Source organism: Pinus tabuliformis, chromosome 4_1 (assembly GCF_031772625.1).
Source record: "Pinus tabuliformis cultivar Carrire ecotype Pingquan chromosome 4_1, CPIR1, whole genome shotgun sequence".
NCBI classification, from domain to species: domain Eukaryota; kingdom Viridiplantae; phylum Streptophyta; class Pinopsida; order Pinales; family Pinaceae; genus Pinus; species Pinus tabuliformis.
The window spans coordinates 706639369-706660262 of NC_142303.1; the positions used below are offsets into that span (position 1 = coordinate 706639369).

A 20894-nucleotide genomic window follows, 5' to 3' on the forward strand; every position below is an offset into this window, starting at 1 on the left:
AATTTTGTTAAATGTAGTTGTTGTGGCCTAATATTTTTGGGGATTTTAGAAACCATTTAAATACTCCGTGCACAAATCAGTTCACAACCCACACTAATCACAGTTCTAGTTCTGATGACTTTGCTCATGATTATAAATCATGATTATTATATTTGTGATGTGATGTATATCAGCCTTACAAGATCTGATAAAAATAAAATAATCGAGAATCAATAAATAATGTATCACTTGATCGCATATTTTACTTCTTATATATTAATTTTATTTTCTAATTTATCTCTATATATGTCAATGAAATTGCTGATTTTTTTTATGATGTCTGGAAAATCACAATTTTTTTCTTTTACCGATTTTTCCTTATTTGAAAAAAATAATATAGTTTATATTTTGTAATATGTACCACGATTTGCCAACTTTTTCAACACTATAAGATATAGATATATATATATATATATATATATATATATTCCTTTTTGAAAATAGCCAAAATAATAATCTATCATAATCTCCTTGGAATTTTCCAATTTTTTTCTTTTACCGATTTTTTCTTATTTGAAAAAAAATAATATAGTTTATATTTTGTAATATGTACCACGATTTGCCAACTTTTTCAACACTATATATATATATATATATATATATATTCCTTTTTGAAGATGGCCAAAATCATAATCTCCTTGGAATTTTCAAAAACAAGCTTACCGTAGTTGGAAGGGTGGCATTATAAAAATGATTATTACAAAAGTATGTAACCTGGCCATTAATACACATTTGTCAGTTAGTTAACTTTTCGCTGTGATGTCTGAAGTGTCAATTTGATCTTCACAGCGCCATTGCAAATGAAATAAATGACACGATAATTACTAGGCCAAATAGTACAGATCAGTTCTAGATACAATCTAAGAATAATTTAAATAAAATATTATTTAGAACAAATTTATATACAATCTGCCTTGAACCACCATATTGTTAAACAATTTTACCACACAACTACAACGTCACTGTCAAAAACCTATGGATGCTCATGGGTATTTCTTATATGATCGATCAAATGACTAGTAATTATGATACGACTTCATTCCAGTTGTGGACTGGCAAAGCTAATTCCAGTTAGCACATAAAAACCTGAATCAAGTGTCTCCAAGCAGCGTTTTATGCCTTCCCTTTTCATGACACAGAGTGCAATACTCGAATACTAGAAAACCGAGCAAATTCCAAGCAAGATAATTAGGCTCAGAGAAATCAACCTCTCCGTAACTTCTTTTTAAAAATCTTCGTTTTCTTCTGAGCTTGGCGTTTTCCTGTTAACTTCATCTTCTTTTGTGCATGCCACATTGGGTTAACGATTGCAGCTATCTTTTCTATTTTCTTTCTCTTGTCTCGTGTTGACTTCACATTCTGTCTCACTAAATTGTAAGCTTGTACAAAACTTTCAACCCCCATGATGTCTTTCATGTGACATAGAACATCATCTGCCAATAGCTTCAAGTCCCCTGTATAAAGGATTAAATAACCAAGAAATTAATGTAAGCTACTCAACCTCTTCAAAAAAAGCAAAGAGTTATCCAACCATCCTCATTAATACTACCATGTAAAAATCAAAAGTCTCATTTTCCTCACCAGAAATCACCTTCCCTGCAAAACCCTCTGTGATTTTATACAGTGGTAGCAATATTGTTGCTCCATGGCTTTGAATTCCTTCATGACCCATTTGCAAAGAAATGGCTTTATACCACTCAAATATGGACTTTGTCTGCAAACAGGTTAGTGTTAGGATCCAACGCCCAAGAAGTAAAATCTAAGAATCAAATGTCAATAAATGTCGTACATATGTATATATAACAGACTATATGTTGGAAAGTGCAATTGATCATACCTGTACATCCCGCACTTTAAGTGAAACCTTTCCCAACTTCTTGAAGATGGGTTCGAGTAGTGATATTTTGAGGTCCTGATTGAAATCTTCATTTACTTCAAAATTGGAAACATCTCCACATTGCCTACTAACCAAATAGGTGCAAACCTCTCTGCATGCTTTTGAACCAAGCAATGAAAATGCTTTCAAGATACGTGATTGATTGCTAGCATCAAGGGTGAAAAAGAAATCACTTAGATCAGTTTCCTGTCTGCTTTTCACAAAGGAATACAGTGCACAGGTTGCATATATAAGATTCTTCACAACTACATCACTCGTGCCTTCATCAAGAAGATCTGTATCAAGTTGGTGACAAAAGTAAGCAGCTAATAAGAGGAGTCTGCTAGGCTGCAAAAGCATTGCAGTTTTTCCGCTTGAAATGTTTGTCTGATTCCCTGTATTTATTTCAGATGCGGAAACAGAAAAGTATGTAGCTATAAGACGTCCACATGCATTTCGTAACCACATGTGTGGATGAACCAGAAGTGAACAAATTAAATCCCATATTTCCTGCACAAACAGTCGTTAAGAAAAACTAGGTGAACAAATTTCACTGTCTAAATAAAACAAATCTTGCAAACGTATTCAGAAAGATATAAAGGAATTCGATTCATTTTTAATTTTTTGCTATGCAACAGCACAAAGATTGAGAACCAAGATGTGAGTTTGATCTAATTAATCAAAACAACAATGAAGGATGTGACCAAACAGGTTAAATATTGTGAAACTTTAGTTTTTCCTTCAATGTATATGGTCCAAGGAATCACTGTTAACAAAATACAGGGCAATCATGCTATTCAACGCAAATCTATGTTGCCAGGAAACGCGGGTGCGGGGACGGGGACGGGGACGGGGACGGGGACGGGGACAACATTTTTGGAAACATGGTGCGTGGGTTCGTCGGGTAATATAATAATATTAAATTTTAATAATTATACTTTATAAATTATAAATTTAAAATTAATAATATATATGAAATTTGAATTTGTATATTTTTTCAACTTTAAACAAAAAAACTTTATTGATAATCATTTAAAGTTTAAACATACACATCATTGAACATGCAGTATGTGTGCCCTTGGGAGTGCACTCTTGAGAAATTCAGAATGGGATCATTTTTGGGAGCACATACCTGACCTGTGGATTTGCAGTCCCCAAAGAATTTTAGGAGCATGCTCCCTGAAGTGCTCCAAGGAACTATCATGCAATTTGTGCAATCCGAGGTGCACTCACGAGACTGCTCTTAGGATTTGTATAAAGAAATCAGTTTAAAGTTTTCTTTCGAATGTTGGGTCCTAGGGGAAGGCCCTGATAGGTCCCTCACCCTCAAGGAAGAGGGTTAGACACCCTGAAACACCTACAACTTCATCCACAATGTAAAGAAATGGGTTGAATGTAGATCAACAGATAGCTTGGTTCATGTGCACTACAACTTATGAATTGGGATGACAATCCAAAGGATAATTTGGAAGGGTTGGAGGCCACTATTATTATTGGCTGATGATTGTGTTAAAATGCCAGACCCATCCCCTGGTACCAACAACATACCAGTAGCTTCAATTAATGTGTAAAGGCGAAACAATCAACAAGTATATTACCATCATAATCGCAGGGGATACTTACATGTTTTGGTAGGCCATCTGCAATTGATCGACATAGAGCAGCCATTGCTCATATTGCAGGATGCTACAACAGTATAATTTTTTTTTTCCTAATTTCATTTCTTTACTTGTTAGAGACTTCAATACAGTTCAACAATTCAGTTTCGATTTTGTAAATTAGGCACATGTCCTATTTGGCAAAGCATTATTCTATGCATGTTATAACTCTGACTCATGATGGCAACAGTAGCAAACAGACATTCAGCATGTTAATTGAATTAACATTTTAGGTGATCCCACTTTACAAACCAAGTTCCTTCCTTCATTCAAAAGAAATCAGTTGAAACCAGCCTGGCAATATGCTAGAGATCAAAAGTAAACATAATACATTAGTAACTAAGACTAATGAATGGCATGATATAATTAGCTTGAAAAGAAATTAATAAAAAATTCCAAAAAGACTAGTGCAGCATGCTAACATTTTGCTTAAGTTAAGCCATACCTCAATGTCTTTGTGCAAAGAAATCTCAGGAAACTGAAGCATTAATTTTTCCAACATTAAAAGTGAATAATATGCCTCTTTCCAGAAAGCTAACATGTCCTCCTCGCCAACTTCTGGTTTTCCATCTCCATCAGCAGTGAGTGCACATTTTAAGATGTGTATTACTCTAGGTTTTACATCTTCTATGTGTGCCTGAAAACTTGTCTTCATGACTTCAATCAAGAGACCTAACACCTGCATAATGATAAAAAACAAATGCGTCACCAATTAAAAGAAACCAAATTCCTTAAACAAAGCTGTTTCTGCTCTAGTAAACTACATATCAACATCCTTCTGTCAACTTGCTTTCAAAACCATATCTCAATCATTATGAGAACATGGAAGACTGGTTTCCTGACATTATTAGTTTTAGAGAATAGAGAGCCACTACACCTGCGCCGCTGGACGCCATAGCTGCTGCTTCTCACTCGTATACCAAGAAAGACTGAATACTAGCATCCTTTGCAATGGTCGCTGACTTACACGTCTGATCAAAACTTTCAAAACTGTTCCTACCATAGCTCGAACTTGATTGTCACTATCATTAACCAGGCAAGTCACCAGAGGTAGGAAAAATGTCTCTGCTTGCTCATCTACCACATTACTTGGAAATTTCAAAATAATCACATGCAACATCTCCAGTACAGCTTCCCTGCCACTTGTATGTTCATAGCTGCAACAAACGCAGTTAAAAGAAGAAAATTTATATTCAGCACACATAACAATAAACTGGATGATTGGTAATAAATTAATGACTCCTTACCTAAGGTTTGCAACTAAGAAATCCAAGTGTTGTTGCAGTCGCTTGGCACCAAGAGGGTAGTCAAGAAGAAACTGTAAAATAAGTTGACTACATTGCTGGCGAATCAGAAGAGCTTGACTAGTTACCATCAAGCGTGCTACTCTAGTGACCAAATCAAACAGATCTGGAACCAGCAGCTTCCGCCTAACAATTGCCTTCAAAAGTGATAGTGCAATGGTAGTTGAGATACTCTCTAAATCGATAAAGAGTGGGCATTGGAGAAGCATCTTTAATTGATCATTTGAGATGGTTGTATTTGCATGTCTCAAAAGCATAACAAGTAAATTAACAGAAGACTGCATTAAGGGACTGTCACTCTTTCCTGATCTAAGGACCATATTAAAAACTGAGAAGGTAATATTGCTACTGTGAATATCAATAGATGGAAGGGGAAGTCTCAATAGACAAGCCAGACATTTCACAGAATGTGATATAACTCCTTCATACTTAGATTTCAGACAGTGCCCCAGTAGTTCTATAAAAGGATCTAACATCACTATTAAATATTGATCACTCTTATCTACTTTGAGTTTTTTCAGATAGTTCTCAAGAAGTCTCAGTGCAAACACTGAAATTAGATACCTATTGGGTGTATCTAGCTTATCATCTGCAGGTCCCTCCATTGAATTTTTATATGAGCCCGATGATATTGAAGATGCTAGGCCAGGTTTAATAAACAAAGCAGTCTTCCTACCCATCTTTTCTTCCCCAATACCATCCTCAATCAATCCGTATACAAAAACAAACAAATCTGTCTGACTTAGTGATGCATTAGCCTGAAGACCGGTTGCTAAATAGCGTAGCATGGACTCAATCTTAACTTTTTCTTTTGGTGTAAGTGTTCTATGAAGATTGTGTCTAACAGGTACCAGCAATGTACTAGCATGTGCAGAGAAAGTAATACTACGAGCAATTAACTGCAAACTTTCAAAAGATTTGGTACTCCTTGTCTCCTTCATTTTGAAGGCAATTTTTTCAACTTCCTTTTCTTCAGCAACCTCTCCCATAATATCATTTTCTGCAACTTCTAGAAGCTGTTGCACACAATAATCAATATCTCCAATGTCCAGGGAAGATGAAACTTTCAATAGGATGAAATTGACTGTATAGCCTAAAACATGCAATTCATATCCCCTTGTTAATGTTGTCTGTAGTGTTTTTACAATGAACTGCAAATACTGCGGTCCTAATTCCTTGGCACATGCAGCTAAGCAAGCCCTCGCCTCATCTCTTACAGAATGAGGGCGACTCTTCAGTAGATTTGCAATTTGCTGTATAATACGAGGAAGCTCTGACTCCATTGTTTCCAAAGGCATAAGTTTCAATAACTTCACTGCAACACGACTAACTGAAATATTAACCACATTTGAGGGAGATATCATCAACTTATTTATCTCAGGTAGAACACACTTTTGCAGACGTTCTTGTATTTCAGGGGAAAGAATATTTTTGTTCTCACCATTCCTCCTCAACCCCATATCTGGCTTATCAAATGCTGTTTCACCAATCTCTATTTGATGATCATGTTTTTCTGGTTCTACAGTTGAGGGCATTCCATCAATAAAATGAAACTTATCTAATATAGAGCAAATCAGCCGTATAAGTATATTTCTATTATCTTCCTTGGAAGCCATCATTCGAAATGCTCTCATCAATAAACTGAAGTAAGAGTGCCATCTTATGTGACCAGCAATACAAGCAAGGGTTTCTATGCAAGAATTCACAACATTTCCCTCCCTGTCAACTTTGGCCTCAAACAACAAACTGAAAAAGAGTGGCACAAATATTTGCATGAGATTTCCCTGCATAACATTCCATATACACTAGAAATGTCAATACATTGCAGCAGGGTATGATCAGAAAAGGATAGAGCAAAGACTAACAATATCTCACTCCAATGTCACCCACAGATATAAACATATAAATGCATACTGACTCAAACATTATATCTTACCTCAGATAGATTTCCAGCATCCAGGATATTTCTAAACCGAGTCATTGCTCTTGATCTCCTATGGTTCTGCATAAGTAAAGAAACTCCAGTCAACATCTAGACTAATTTCAGCACAAGGAAGAACTGGAAAGGAAAGGCATGCTATCGAACCTGAATGTGAAGAACGTTGTTGAAGAAGTCCACTTCTACATCCGTGCTGGAAAGAGGCTTGCATTCATTCAAAGTTGCAATACCAGAAAGGCTAAGTACCATTGAACGCAGTAAAGCCACCCATTCCTATAGATACATTTAACAATGTTAAATGGTGTGCTTACCTATAAAATATTTAATATGGTGACATACAAATTTACAATAAGTAATAAAAAAAATACCCTTTGGATGGAGGTCTCTGAACTCGTTATACCCTTCTTCACATGTGCAAGAAAAAATTTATAAATGACATGCTTAACAGAGACTTTAGACCAATTTCCACAGCAATCATTGATGCAAGAATCAAGCAGTCCTTGCTTCACTGTGTTTATATGATTAGGTTTCTTCTCACTTTTCAGGTCATCTTGAAAATCATCCTGCTGCATTACCTCTTCACTTTCTAATACAGAGGCGGAAAATTGAATAAAAGAAAGCAGACAACTGGAGGCACTATGCCTGAGTGAGAGGTCTTCTGATGACATGTCATACACACAATGTGAGAGAATAAGCAAGGTATATGGCTTGCCTATCTGGGAGAATAATTGAGGAGATATTTTCTCATAAGCAGCAAGCCTCTTATCATAATCAGATTCTCCAACTGTAGATACTGATATTGCATTTAAATCACCTACCAGTTTTGCCTGCAAGGAAGCATCAAGAATTCAGGTCAATGATTAATAACATACTTTGCCAATATAACCAATGAATTCACTGTAAACTAACATCACGGGACATTAAACAATATCAAACTCTGGTTCAACAAAACCAAACAAGAACGGCTAACTTACAGGCAAGGCCAAGGAAGAGTCAACTTTTGAAAGCCCTTTCAGGATATCACAAATAGCCACTCGAATATCCAATGGTGATGAAGTTAGCAATGAACTGAACATAGTTAGCATTTTAAGAACACTACTGTCACCCAGAGCTGGCAAAATCTCTTTCAGAACACATAGAATCTCTATAAAATGCTCTGCAAATCACATTAACTACAATATGTTAAAAAATGTCAATTATGGCACATTAATAAACATCAAATCTGAAATATAGCTGCAATCTCTGTAAATTACTTTTGCCCATGCCATTTACTCACCATTCTTGCTGACCTTTTTGACATCAAGGAATGGTAACAAACAATCAACAAATTGATTCACTACTTCTGAACGTGTTGCATATTTTCCCAACAATTTAAAAATTCTTAGTTCACGCTTCCCAGGACCTGTGATACGTTTCCTGATAATGAAAAACCAGAAGGTCAAAAGTTGACAATTTATATGGAATCTGACAGAAGACTGTTTCTGAGTAGTACATGCTATTTACACGTAACATAAAACTTCAGTGATAACATAATGAGAGATCAGAGAGGATGATTTTCTAATATTCTGGAAGCAAATTAAAGCCAGATCAGAATTTTAACCAAGAAATCACAAAATAAAGAAGAAAGCATGGGAAGAAGGCAAGGAAAGAAGACAAAGCAACAGAGAGGAAAAACAGTAGACAAAAAGTCCTACAGAAAAGTTGTAGATCATAGGCTTTATCAAATAGATGTTAGTACTAGCAACAAGCAAGTGAAGAACTTCACAGAATAGGAAGTCTTTCCTCGGGTCACTTAACTCTTTTGGGATACGAGAAACAACTTTGACAAATTTCTTCATCTCAAGGCAGCTCTAACCACTTAAGAACCTTGAAGTAAATATTTGAAGAATTTTGCAACACAAACTCAGCAATGCATACAACTTAAAGGAGACAGGATAATACAGAATATCAATTTAAAACATAAAACGTAGCAGAAAAAATAGACAGCGACAAAGGAATTCCAAATCCAACAAGTTACTACCTCTTGCTCTCCCGACGAAGTTGAACCAAATTCTGCATACTTGTGAAGAGTATATCAAGATGTGGTAAAAGAATTTCCTGCAGCAAAACATTCTCTTGATCTTCATCATTTCCATCCTCCAAATTCAGAAGGTTCTCAACGAAACTCAGAATAGCTGAAACCATCGCTTCGGACACACTTTTAACAGACAGAATCGACAGAATATTGGGGACAAGTGATTTCTCTCTCTGAAGAAATGAAGCAAGCTTTAAGCTTTTACTCATTTCCAGAAAACAAATAAACAATGAGCTAGGTGTTTTGTTGCTCCCACTTTCTTGTGTAAACTTCTCAACCAATGGTTTTACTGCTGTAAAAAATATATTCCAAAAATTTGAACCATAATCAATAGAATCATATTTATTCAGCACAATGGAAATAACCTTGAGACATAATGATCTCAAGTCTTTCATTCCACTAAGAAACAATGCTGGGTTCTTATCTTTCCCCCCATGCCTCATAGTGACACTTCTAATCTGAACCCCACTGGCAACTAACATGGGTGATGCCGATATATTCTCCAATTTCTGCACAGAAAAATCTGCAATGAGGAAGTTATCTGCCTCAGACATCTTCGAGTCCACTGAATAAGGTTGCTTTTGCTCCCCAGTTATGTCGGTATCACTTACCTTTTCTAACATTGCTACATTGGGCATCTCATAGTCAGCAGGAGTTTCAACCCCCTGTGTACTATTGTGATTGAAGATGGCATCCTTCTGATGTTCTAAACTTAATGCACAGGATTCTAATATACGAAGGACAAATGCTAATAATGGGAGAAGATAAGGCACCATTCTTGCTTCATCAAAGGTCTCCAAAACATCCTTCACTACATGCAAAAATCCTGATTTCTTTTTGTATGGCAAAGTAGCAACTCCTTCGATACTAATCAAATTAATGAAATCCATTGATGTGCCTTGTTCTATAGCAGCTTCCCAAGAATATTTTGATCCACAGATTGAGGTATGCTCATCAATAAATGCATTTTGAAGAGATTTCAAAAGCAAAATGAAAAAGGGAGCCAACTCATTCACTTCAAGCTGTGCCAAAAACCACAGAACTGCCTTCCTTTGGAGAACTCCTGCAGACTGGACAATAAAATAACATGATGAGCTTTGGTGAAGCCTTGAAAACAAAACGAATCATCTTTAATCCAAGATTCTATTCTAAAATAATTCATCAGATATTTGTCAAAGCAATAAGTTAAATGTATATTTGTTTAATTTAAAAGTATATACATACCTTCCTTGCAAGTTGCACGTAAAGATGCACAAAAAAAAATTAATGCAATTCATAGTACAATAAAAATTCCAAGGAAATTAAAAAATATGATCATATAAGCAAGCAGTCAGAAGTAAGTGTCATATTATTTAAAGCAGCCAATGTTATGCAAACAGAGGAAGTCAAAAACAAGTCTTGATCGGGGCATAAAAAATGAAAAGCTGGGACCTGCAACTGAGTTGCTATGTCACGTTAACAAAGTGCTATATTATTCTGTCTCTAAAGAACATGGAAAGATTGTGTGGACGATGGGGACATGGCTTGGAAATCACAAAATGGAATGCACCGCTGAATCCATGCACAAGGAGCTTAGCCATTAATTCTGACAGAAGAATTTCAAAAATCTGTGACTCTGTGGACAATAAACAGCTCTTCACAAACTCCACATTAACGTGCAAAAGTTGTCAAAGACTCTAGTTTGGTCCTTCAAGATGTGCACATTTTTCTTCAAGCAGCAGGGACAAGTAAGAAAATGTTCCTCGGACTGCCTTGATCCTTTTTTAAGCTGGTCTTTTATTAAAACAAAGTATTCACATACACAATAAGTGAATTTGTAGCTAATGCAAAATTAACACACTATGTTTTTCAGAAGGAAAAAAACACATATCTACCTTTCTTGAAGAGCCACCCTTAATCTTCTTGACCTTTGATATGAGTATCCGTATAATTATAGGAATCAATTTGTCCCTGTGACCCTCTTCAATCTGTTGACTCTCTTTAGACAGACTCCATGTCGTCACTTCTTCACGTGCAGTCTTCAGAGAAATTAACTTCTTCAGATGTTCCTCATATGAAAGCAAAAAACCATCCTTCCAATTCAACAAACATTCCAAAACTTTAAGCTGAATATCAGGATCACTTTGCTCTAGAAGCCTACAAAAGGTTCATTACATGAATTGTTAGATGAGTTCCACAACAGCAGACATAGGTGAGAATAATAAAAAATATTTCAAATACATCAGCGTTAGAAAAGATTGGCCCTACACACACTTCAAGTTTCAACCGAACTGTGTGTACTCCAATGGATTTAATCAAGGACACAATCAAATAAAGCAACCAATATATGCATTTCAATCCTACAACAAAACTGAATTGAAACCTTGAAATATAATGATGTCAAAATAATCTTTGTCACAGAGGAGAAAAACAAAAGTCAAGCACACAAAACTCAAAGAGTTTAGCTTTCTTAAATGATAGAACAAAATACGCATTTGAGATGTCAGGAAAGACACCCAGAATATAGACTAAACAGGCAAATGCTCTAAACCCACCTGTTAGTAAGGATTTCCTTAAGAAAATGACTTCTAAAACATGATCTGGGGTTTCTCATTTCTTTAATCAAAATTAGCCATTCCTTGATAATGTCTCTCTTCTCCTTCCCTTTACATTGGCTCTCGTCATAGATTTCAACACTGAAACATAGGACAATTTACAACTAAGTCATGTTTAGTAAACCCAACAGAACTGAGTACAATACGAAGTAAAAAACTGGAATGTTCAACCATACCTGGCACTATCCTGGTTAGAATAACCAAGAAATGTTAAAAAGAGAGGGATGAGTTGCTGGGATCGAGCCTCTGCAAGCCTTGGAACTTTTTGAGCAGTTCGTATCAGAAGACTCACAACAGTTCCCACTGTGGTACTTTCTGAATCTTCATTGAGGAAATATCTAAATTTACTATCCAGGTCTGCCATGAACAAAAAGAAAAAGATACGTTAATTTTCAACAATTATTTATCAAATGTGTCCAACTGTTTTATTGCATGTAGTCATGATTATCTTTAATGTTTGTTTAGTATGAAAATAATATAATTTGTTCAAGCTTGCATCCTTCAAAATTTGTTTAAAATAAAGGACATTGATGACGAGCATCTCAATCTAAGTTAACAAAAACTCCCAAAAATCACAACAACAGATTTCCCAAAGAATTGACCAACTGAATCTGATGACAGAGAGTGCACCACAACTCATAACTGTACCAGCAGAAGGGCACATGGGGTGAGTCTTGTTACCATTCAAACCAGCAGGGGACCTAAAGGGGTTCCTAAGAGGGCAACTGCTAGGTTAAGGGCAACGGTGGAGGCTTAACCCACTATCACCACGGCTAAGTCTCCCTGCTCTTTACGTAATTTCACCAATGGGAGGAGTCCCGGTTGTGTAGGGATCACTTGTAACGTATATGTCAATGGATAGGTGAGAAGTGACCCTGAAAACCCTTTCCAAAAGGATGGAGTAAAGAATGGAACTTGCTTGCTCTTTAAGCAAGGGAGTTGGTCCACCAAGGGTAAGGGGTGAGGATTGGAGGGTTGAGGGAGAAAGGATAGGCTTATAAACAAGATTCTCAATCCCTATAATCCTTGGGAAATGGTCCTTGATGAATAATCTTTATTGAGAAATGGGACCACAAGGGGCCAAATGGACCCAACCCAAGTTCGGGGATGGAACGTAGCAACCAATGATGTTCCTATCTCGGACAAGGTGAGGGGAAAGGACCAAACATCAATACTTTCTTGAAAAGGTTGAATTGATCCTATTTGTTGATTTTTGGTAGCATCGGATGTGCTCTAGCCTTGAAATTTGGAGGAGAGGCTAAGGCACATGAGATCTCCAAGACTCAGAAATCGTTTTGAGAATTTCCACCCCGATGAGGAGTTATTAAAATAACTAATATTTTTAATGGGCTGCTAAATCTAAACTTAGGAAAATAAAAATATTAATGGGTATTAATAAAGATAAGGGTGAGAAGCTTCTAAGAGACGAGGATCAAGTCTGTTTTAATCTTAGTCATTGATTAGGGACTTAATCTCGGTCGTTGATTCGTCAACAAGAAAAGTATAAAAGAAGACTTGAGGATCATTTGGAGACACACCGGCAGATACTCAGTATCTCAAGGAAAATCAATTCTCAAGTAGAGGAGATCGATTCCAGAGGGAGAGTTGCAAGGTGGAGGAAGAGGAGGGTATCACCAGCAGGCAGTGACAGAGGAGGAGGTGATGCAGGGACAATGGGAGACAGTGCAGAGAGAGACACAATCCATAGGAGAGACGCAGAGCTTACGAAGGCTGACGCAGAGCCACGCTGGGCCACACAGAGTGACGCAAGAGTGACGCAGAAGTGGGAGCTGGGTCTCCAAAGTGTCAAAAGGTCTTAAAGGGAAAGTCTCAGGGGTTTTCTTTCCGTTTCTCTGTAGAACCATTCCTTGTAAAAGCAATTGCTGTTGAAGATTAATAAAGCCCTCATCTGCTACACCGATTTTCCCACATTGGGTTTTTTCAGCGACAATTGTCCAAAAATAACTGTGTTGATGTGATTGGCTCTTGTGCATGTATTTTTCTCTGGGTAATTGTGTGATAACTACAGTAGAATTTATTTTAATATTTGCTGAAGGGATTTCGTAGATGTGTGTTGTATCTCTTTCTTGTTCAGTTTCTTGTTTCGGCATATTATTTTTAATAGTGAATATTGCAGTTGTATTTACACCGATATTTACCGTAGAACACAGTAAATAACTTGCATGGATTACCAAGTAGTGATTTGGACTTAAAGTTTGGTCAAAAGATTCATTAGTGTCTTGTCATCTCGCGCATTAGCATTTTGCACTTAAGTGCTTTTCATTGCTTCAAAGAACATAATTGGTGAATCTAATTCATAAATGCTCTAAAAGGTTAATCGGATTGGCTCATTGCTCTAAGGAACCAAATGCTCTTTTCTTTAATTTCATTGTGACATTGGCTCTACAGGATATTTTTACTTGTTATTGCTATCACATGAAGTGGATAATTGAATAATTGGATACTTTGCTTATTATGGTTGTTTATTGTGAAAATTTCTTTTGTGACAAGTGTAATTAATATTATTTATTGCAAGCGAGCTCTATATCTAATTTTACATTCTTGCTAATCAAGTCAATCGATAATCATAATCGTGATAAAAGGAATTGCTAATTGTTTTTAAGCTCTCTCTCTTTCTTGCATCTAATTGTCACAATGGCACTCTTTTGTTTTTGGTCATTATCTAATTGGCATTCTAGCATTGTTATATTTCATGAGCAATTGTCTTGATCTTGATAACATTTTGTTGATTTTTGGTAGCATCGGATGTGCTCTAAGTCTCAAATTTTGTGAGGCTTAGACACATGCATTCTCCAATACCCAAAAATCGTTTTGGGAAATTCCACGAGGAGACAGTTTTATTAAAATAATCAATTATTTTTAATGAGACCCTAAGTCTAAACTTAGGAAATTAAAATAATTAATGGGTATTAATCTAAACTGTGGGTGAAACTTCTAGAAGAAGGCAGAGATCCAGTCAATATGACCCTAGCCATTGATTAGGATCTAATCTGGGTCGTTGATTGACCAACGAGAGGATTATAAGAGAAGGTTTGATGGGCACTTGGAGAACACATCAAGTGAAGATCAACAGATCGATTTTCTGAAGCAGAGCAGCTGCTGGAAAGAATTTCGAAGTGATCTTTTGCAGTGAGGGGCAAAGATAGTTTCCGGAAGAGGGAAGTTTCTCTGGGCCGAAGAGTACAAGACAGAGAGGGCAGAACGACGTCCAGCGAGAGGTTGATGCTAGCTCATGCAAAGCTAACGCAGTGCCAGCACAGAGCCTGGAGGGGGATCAAATTCCTGTTGAAGAAATCGAGTTTCAGAGGTCGGGAGACAAGGTGTGAGACCGGGAGGCAGAAAATCGAAGTTTCTAGGCAACAGAGGATCCGGAAGAGGAGAAGCGCAATCCCCAGCAAACGTGACGTAGAAACTGCGTAGGGTTGACGCAGAAACTGCATAGGGTTGACTCAGATCTGCACAAAGGCTGCTGCAGAAGGGACGCAGAGCCTCCTTCCATAGAGATCAGGGTCAAATTCTTCTAGTGACAGGGTGAGATCATCTCACTATTTGTTTTGTCCAGTTTCTCTTTGTATCAAATAGCCAGGCAGGGTTCAAACGAATTGTACTCAGATTTACTATTGCATAATAATAAAACCCTCAGAGTTGTTGCACCGGTTTACCCGCATTGGGTTTTACAGCAGACGTTTGTCCAAAAATAACGGTGTCATTGTGTTGTATCTATTTCTTGTTCAGTTTCTTGTTTCTGCTTATAAATTTAAATGTTGTAGGTTGCAGTTGTATTTACTTCGATATTCGCAGTAGAACACCGTAAATAACTTGCATGGATTAACAAGTAGAAGTAATATCAGTTTGTTGCAGTAGCGATTCGGGTGATTTCTTGAATTTTCACATGGTATCGGAGTTGTAGGTGAAGCAAGAAGAACAGAGCCGAAAGACCCAGCGCTGAAGGAAGAAGGGAATTCGAAATTCCTGTAGAGGAAGTAATTTGAATCCCCAGGTAGTTTGAGCAGTTCAGGACAAGAGGGCTAGATTTTCGTAGTAAATCTCTCTCTGAGTGAGTCGACAGAGAGGTAAGATTTCTAGATCGAAATATATCAACGACAAAGGGAGCAATGCAACAAAGGATTCAATGAAGAGGGGTTTTTCTGGTGGGACGCAATTTTCTGCAGGCAATTGCTAAGCAGAAAGACATCAGAGGGAAGAGAGAGACAGTTGAAGGAATTCTTCCACAAAGGACTTCCAACCAAGAAGTCTGAATTCTCATCAGCTGAGCAGCAGCAAGGGGCAACAGATCAAATGACTCTAGCAGGGAGTGCATAGGCTAGCCCAACAGCTACACAGAGGAGAGAGGAGGTCATTCGACGTTCTATTTGGCAGAGATGGCATCCAGTGGACTAAGAGATCAGGACAGGTTGGATGGGGCATCCAACTATGTAATCTGGAAGGCAAGGATGTTGTGCCTTCTAGATGAACATTTTCTCAAATCCTACGTCAACAACGTGATGGTTGTGCTTGTGGATCCAAATCCGCTCAAGTACAGAGGAGAAATGGCGAAGACAAAGAGAATGATCCTCGACATAGTGAAGGATCATGTAGTCCGTCACATCGCTAGCAAAGGGACTACTAAGGATATGTGGGATGTGTTGTCTACGTTGTATCAGGGATCTTTCGAGCGGAAGACGTACCTAGAGCAGAAGATGAGATCCATACAGATGTAGAAGGGGGAACGCATTGATCCGTTCCTCACGAAGCTTCAGGAGACCTGAGATGAGTTAGCAGTTGTGGGGTCTACACCTCAAGGGTTCGAGATGGTAAGACTGGCCCTAATTATGTTTTCGAAGATTGGCAAGTCTTTGTCTAGAGTGTCCTTGACAGCGCGACCTTGCCAAATTGGGATGAGATCTGGGCGTCTCTTAAGCAAGAGGATCTAAGGAGAGACTTGGTCAAGTGTAAACTTGACGGAAGCGACAATAGTGGATCGAAGCCCAAGGAGAAGGTTGAGAATGCAGCCCTTGCATCCAAGGGGCAACAGGAGCAACAGAAGCGGAAGAAGGACATTTCAAAATTTAAATGCTTTAGGTGTGGTGAAATGGGTCACTGCGCAACACAGTGTCCTCTCAGGGACAAGGACCAAGATGAGAAGCATGATCTAAAGGTTGCGGCCGCGAAGATCGAGGAGGATGAGTTTGCCATGAGAGTCGAGATACCTCCAGGAGCGAGGTGGGCTGATTTAGAGTTGTAGTTCAGAAGAGCTACAGATGGGCAAGATCGTTAAGGAGCACACCTCTCGGATCAATTCCTTGCTACAGGAGCCCAAATCAGATGTAACAGGATGGACTAGTGTCAGTAGGTGCAAAGGAGTGCAAGAGTGACAATTACAGTGATTAGGAGTGCCAGAGACCGAGCAGCGCAAAGCAGAGTTGGAAATAGTGCAGATGGCACAGAGCAGACGTCAACAAGAGCGCAGAGGAATCAGAGGGTCAGCGCGGAGACTAACAGCAATCAGACTCCAGCAGCGAGATGCATCATACTGAACACCAATTCAGTAATTTGGGATGTTTTTCCGCTGCAGTAGCAACAACAGTGGGAAAAGGTTGCAGTGCAGATGCAGTTGGCAGTGGCAGTACAAGCAGCAGCACGAATGCAGAATTGAGAGGGAGTTGCATTACGGATGCAATGTTGACAGTGGCAGGGTCAGCAGCAGTACAAATGCAACATTTGTGTAGTAGTTGGTGGATAGGATGTCAGACATCAACAGCGCAGAAGGAGATCTTACAGAACAGAGTGATGCTTCAGAAGGGTGCATTGCTAGAGCACATTCCTTGCTAAGACGGAGTGTTGATTTCTAGTACCATCGGATGTGCTCTAAGTCTCGAATTTTGTAGGTAGGCTTAGACACATGCATTCTCCAATACCCAGAAATCGTTTTGGGAAATTCCACACAGAGACAATTTTATTAAAATAATTAATTATTTTTAATGGGATCTTAAGTCTAAACTTAGGAAATTAAAATAATTAATGGGTATTAATCTAAAGTATGAGTGAAACTTCTAGAAGAAGGCAGAGATCAAGTCAATATGATCCTAGACATTGATTAAGATCTAATCTAGGTCGTTGATTGATCAACAAGAGGATTATAAGAGAAGGCTTGATGGGCACTTGGAGAACACATCGAGTGAAGAAAAGAAGATCTATTTTCCAAAGCAGAGCAACTACCAGAAAGAATTTCGAAGTGATCTTTTGCACTGAGGGGCAGAGATATTATCCAAAAGAGGGAAGTTTTCCTAGGCCGGAGAGTACAAGACAGAGAGGGCATAACAACGTCTAGAGAGAGGTTGACGCTAGCCCACACAAAGCTGACCCAGAGGAAGCACAGAGCCTAGAGGGAGATCGAATTCATGCTAAAGAAATCGAGTTTAAGAAGCCAGGAATCGGGGTGTGAGATCAGAGGCAAAAAATAAAAGTTTATGGGCAGCAGAGGATCTAGAAGAGGAGCAGCGCAGTCCCCAACAGAGGTGACGAAGAAACTACATAGGGTTGATGCAGATCTGCGCAGAGGCTGACAAAGAAGGAAAGCAAAGCCTCCTTCCAATGAGATAAGGGTCAAATTCTTCCAGTGATGGGGTGAGATCATCTCACTATTTATTTTTTCCAATTTCTCTCTGTATCGAATAGCCAGTTGGGCTTCCAACAAATTGTACTCAGATTTACTATTGCATAACAATAAAACCCTCAGATTTGTTGCACTGTTTTCCCGCATTGGGTTTTTCTGGGGACTTTTGTCCAAAAATAACAATGTCATTGTGTTGTATCTATTTCCTGTTCAGTTTCTTGTTTCCGCTTATAAATTTAAATGGTGTAGGCTGCAGTTGTATTTACTTCGATATTTATAGTAGAACACCCTAAATAACTTGCATGGATTAACAAGTAGAAGAAGTAATATCAGTTTATTGCAGTAGTGATTCTGGTGGATTCTCGAATTTTCACACATTTCGGCGCCTTTTATCTTGTTCCATTGAGCATCTCCTCTTTTAGTGAAGATTGTCATAGTATATTGATTTAAGTATTTCATTGTTCAAATATCGTTGTAATTTGTCTCCAAGTGCTTAAGAAATTTAACAATCTCACTAAAGGTAATCACTCAGCCTGCATTTGTATCATATGATGAGCCCTGCATTTAAAGCATAAGCCTGTTTGAAAGACTCTTGGATCTCCTTTCTCATCTAGCTTATGAAGTCTAGACCCTCTTTAGTGGTTAACACATTGACCTTGCAGATGTCAAAGCCACAGTCTCTGCAATGCCAAAGGCATCGAATGTTTAGATTTCCAATTGAAGTATCATTAATATAGCCATTTCTATCTTCCCCTGGGCTTCTCTCCACAACCTACTCTGGAGACTAGTTTCAAAATAGCTAAGGGAAAGGATTCATCTAGTTAAGCATCTAATCTAAAATAAACCAACATCTTGCATCTCAATTAAATTCTTAGGTGTCACATCTCATTTAGGATAGTGAAGCATCCTAAGGAAGCAGTTGTTCATCCAATTACTTGGTGAATAACTTATATAAAGAAAGTACTTGACTCCATCAAGGCACTAGTCTTTCAAATAATCTAAATCTAATGATTGAACTTGCTAAATTAACCAAGTTGCTAGGCCATTCAGTTCTGTCTCTGAGACTAGTCGGTTGCGACGAGTCTTTCCATCTTCACATTTCATACGGACTACTCCCCATAGCTTGTTGTAGGTAGACAGCTAGAACGGAGAAGTCAAGGTGTTGAGAAAACTAGGGCAGAGATATTAGATGATTTCTCTTATAATGGTAACTGTTTATGAGGAATTTTTATTTTTCTTAATTAGGTTCTTCTTGTACTTGATTATTGTTATGTGTTCTTCTTTATCAAATAGCTAGTAAACCATAAAGAACAATGAGACAAAGGACACAAGATGCAGGTGATCTGCCAAGGCCAAAACCTCTCAACCCTAAGAGGAAAACTGACAAGAATTCTTCTTCTTATAGAATCTTCAATTGACAAATTCACCTAGACCCTTGACCAAGAACCCCTGCAAGACCAAGTCAATGCTTCTTCTTTGAATAGCTTCTCCTTCCAACAACTTCGACATACTCAGCAACTACAATTGCAACTTTGACGTGCCCAGAAATTGCAACTTCAACTCGACAAAAAACTACAACTTTGACTTGTGCAAAAACTGCAACTACTACTGCAAGTTCAACTGCAACTTTTCTTTGCCTGGGTAGATTCTCTCTTCTAGAGAACTCAGCGTCCAAAATAACTCTTCTTGGTGACCTAACTTCACTTCTGCCACTCGGCTTCCCTGCAACAATATGTGCCCTAATTTATTCGCACATGTGGAGAGAAGTAGCCCGAAAAAAAATCCAAATAGCTCAACATTTCCTCCTTCCTTTGTCTTCCTCTTTTTCGCAATTCTTCTAGTCCTTATGATCGAACTCATGTTTGTGAGAGTAAAGTATCTCCGAATCAAGTCGAAGTCCTCTTTATATAGGCTTCTCAATGGGTCGAATTGCTCCTTTAGGCCAACTTGTCTCTTCATGTAGGTCGACTTGATCTTTGTGTGATGACGAGGCCTTGGAGGGTCTTTTGACTATATTTTGACTCAAATAAATTTTCTTTACAATATGTAACATGCCCAAATGGGTCTTCAATACATGACAATGACTCAATTGACTTTATGACAAGCCTAGAAGCACTCAATGGGAGCTTGACCTAAAAGTAAATTTCTCTTGAGCATGAAACCTGTTACCCATGACTTTGTGGGTGATATCCCTAAGAGAAAAAATTTCTCCAAGATGGTCCTCATACGGCATCTAGCAGCCCCTTGCAACCACCAACTAGCTCATTGTGCCATTTCTCCGCCACCTAACCCAACCATGTGGTCCCTCACCCATCTGTCTTGATCGTCTGTTTGAAGGTGGGCCTCCTGAACCTAAAGGTATGTCTTGACATTTGGTAATTTAGTATTCAGTTTGCTTATCATGGACACTTACAGACATAGATTAATGGGGGGTATTTGATGGAAAGAGTAGGCTAGGTTTGTACTTTTGTTCCCTTGACCTGTTTTGGATGTTACCCTTGGATCCTAGTTCCGTCGGATCTCCTTTACTAACCATTTGGTTTTAGGGTGGTACTACTTAGGAAACCCCAATTTTGGTTTCGTGATCCCACTCCCTTGTCCACATACGTCACTCCCCTTCTACTTATTATAACCCCATTCATCATCTCTCCCACCTGGGTCCACATTTCCTCACTGGATACACATAGGGTTAGCCTCCCCTTTCCCGTGCCCCCACCTTGGGTAAGGCTTGGAATTATGCCCCGAATGTTGAAGCAACTGAAAAGAAAAAGTA

The 20894-nt window shown here is 38.2% G+C and overlaps 1 protein-coding gene across 1 annotated transcript in view; it reads right to left on the reverse strand.

Moving 5' to 3' along the window:
- Nucleotides 1–900: 900 nt before the first annotated feature.
- LOC149178098 (uncharacterized) overlaps nucleotides 901–20894 on the reverse strand; it is a 35615-nt gene continuing 15621 nt past the window's right edge. The window contains exons 2-16 of the mRNA XM_089421981.1: nucleotides 11661–11841; nucleotides 11425–11565; nucleotides 10765–11026; nucleotides 8837–9960; nucleotides 8093–8232; nucleotides 7791–7972; nucleotides 7185–7643; nucleotides 6964–7089; nucleotides 6814–6879; nucleotides 4821–6661; nucleotides 4451–4730; nucleotides 4019–4252; nucleotides 1877–2425; nucleotides 1621–1753; nucleotides 901–1493 (exon numbers count right to left, since the gene is read on the reverse strand). Of these exons, the coding sequence (XP_089278107.1) occupies nucleotides 1243–1493; nucleotides 1621–1753; nucleotides 1877–2425; nucleotides 4019–4252; nucleotides 4451–4730; nucleotides 4821–6661; nucleotides 6814–6879; nucleotides 6964–7089; nucleotides 7185–7643; nucleotides 7791–7972; nucleotides 8093–8232; nucleotides 8837–9960; nucleotides 10765–11026; nucleotides 11425–11565; nucleotides 11661–11841 (5969 nt within the window). The 3' untranslated portion in view covers nucleotides 901–1242. The remainder of the gene's footprint in view (nucleotides 1494–1620; nucleotides 1754–1876; nucleotides 2426–4018; nucleotides 4253–4450; nucleotides 4731–4820; nucleotides 6662–6813; nucleotides 6880–6963; nucleotides 7090–7184; nucleotides 7644–7790; nucleotides 7973–8092; nucleotides 8233–8836; nucleotides 9961–10764; nucleotides 11027–11424; nucleotides 11566–11660; nucleotides 11842–20894) is intronic.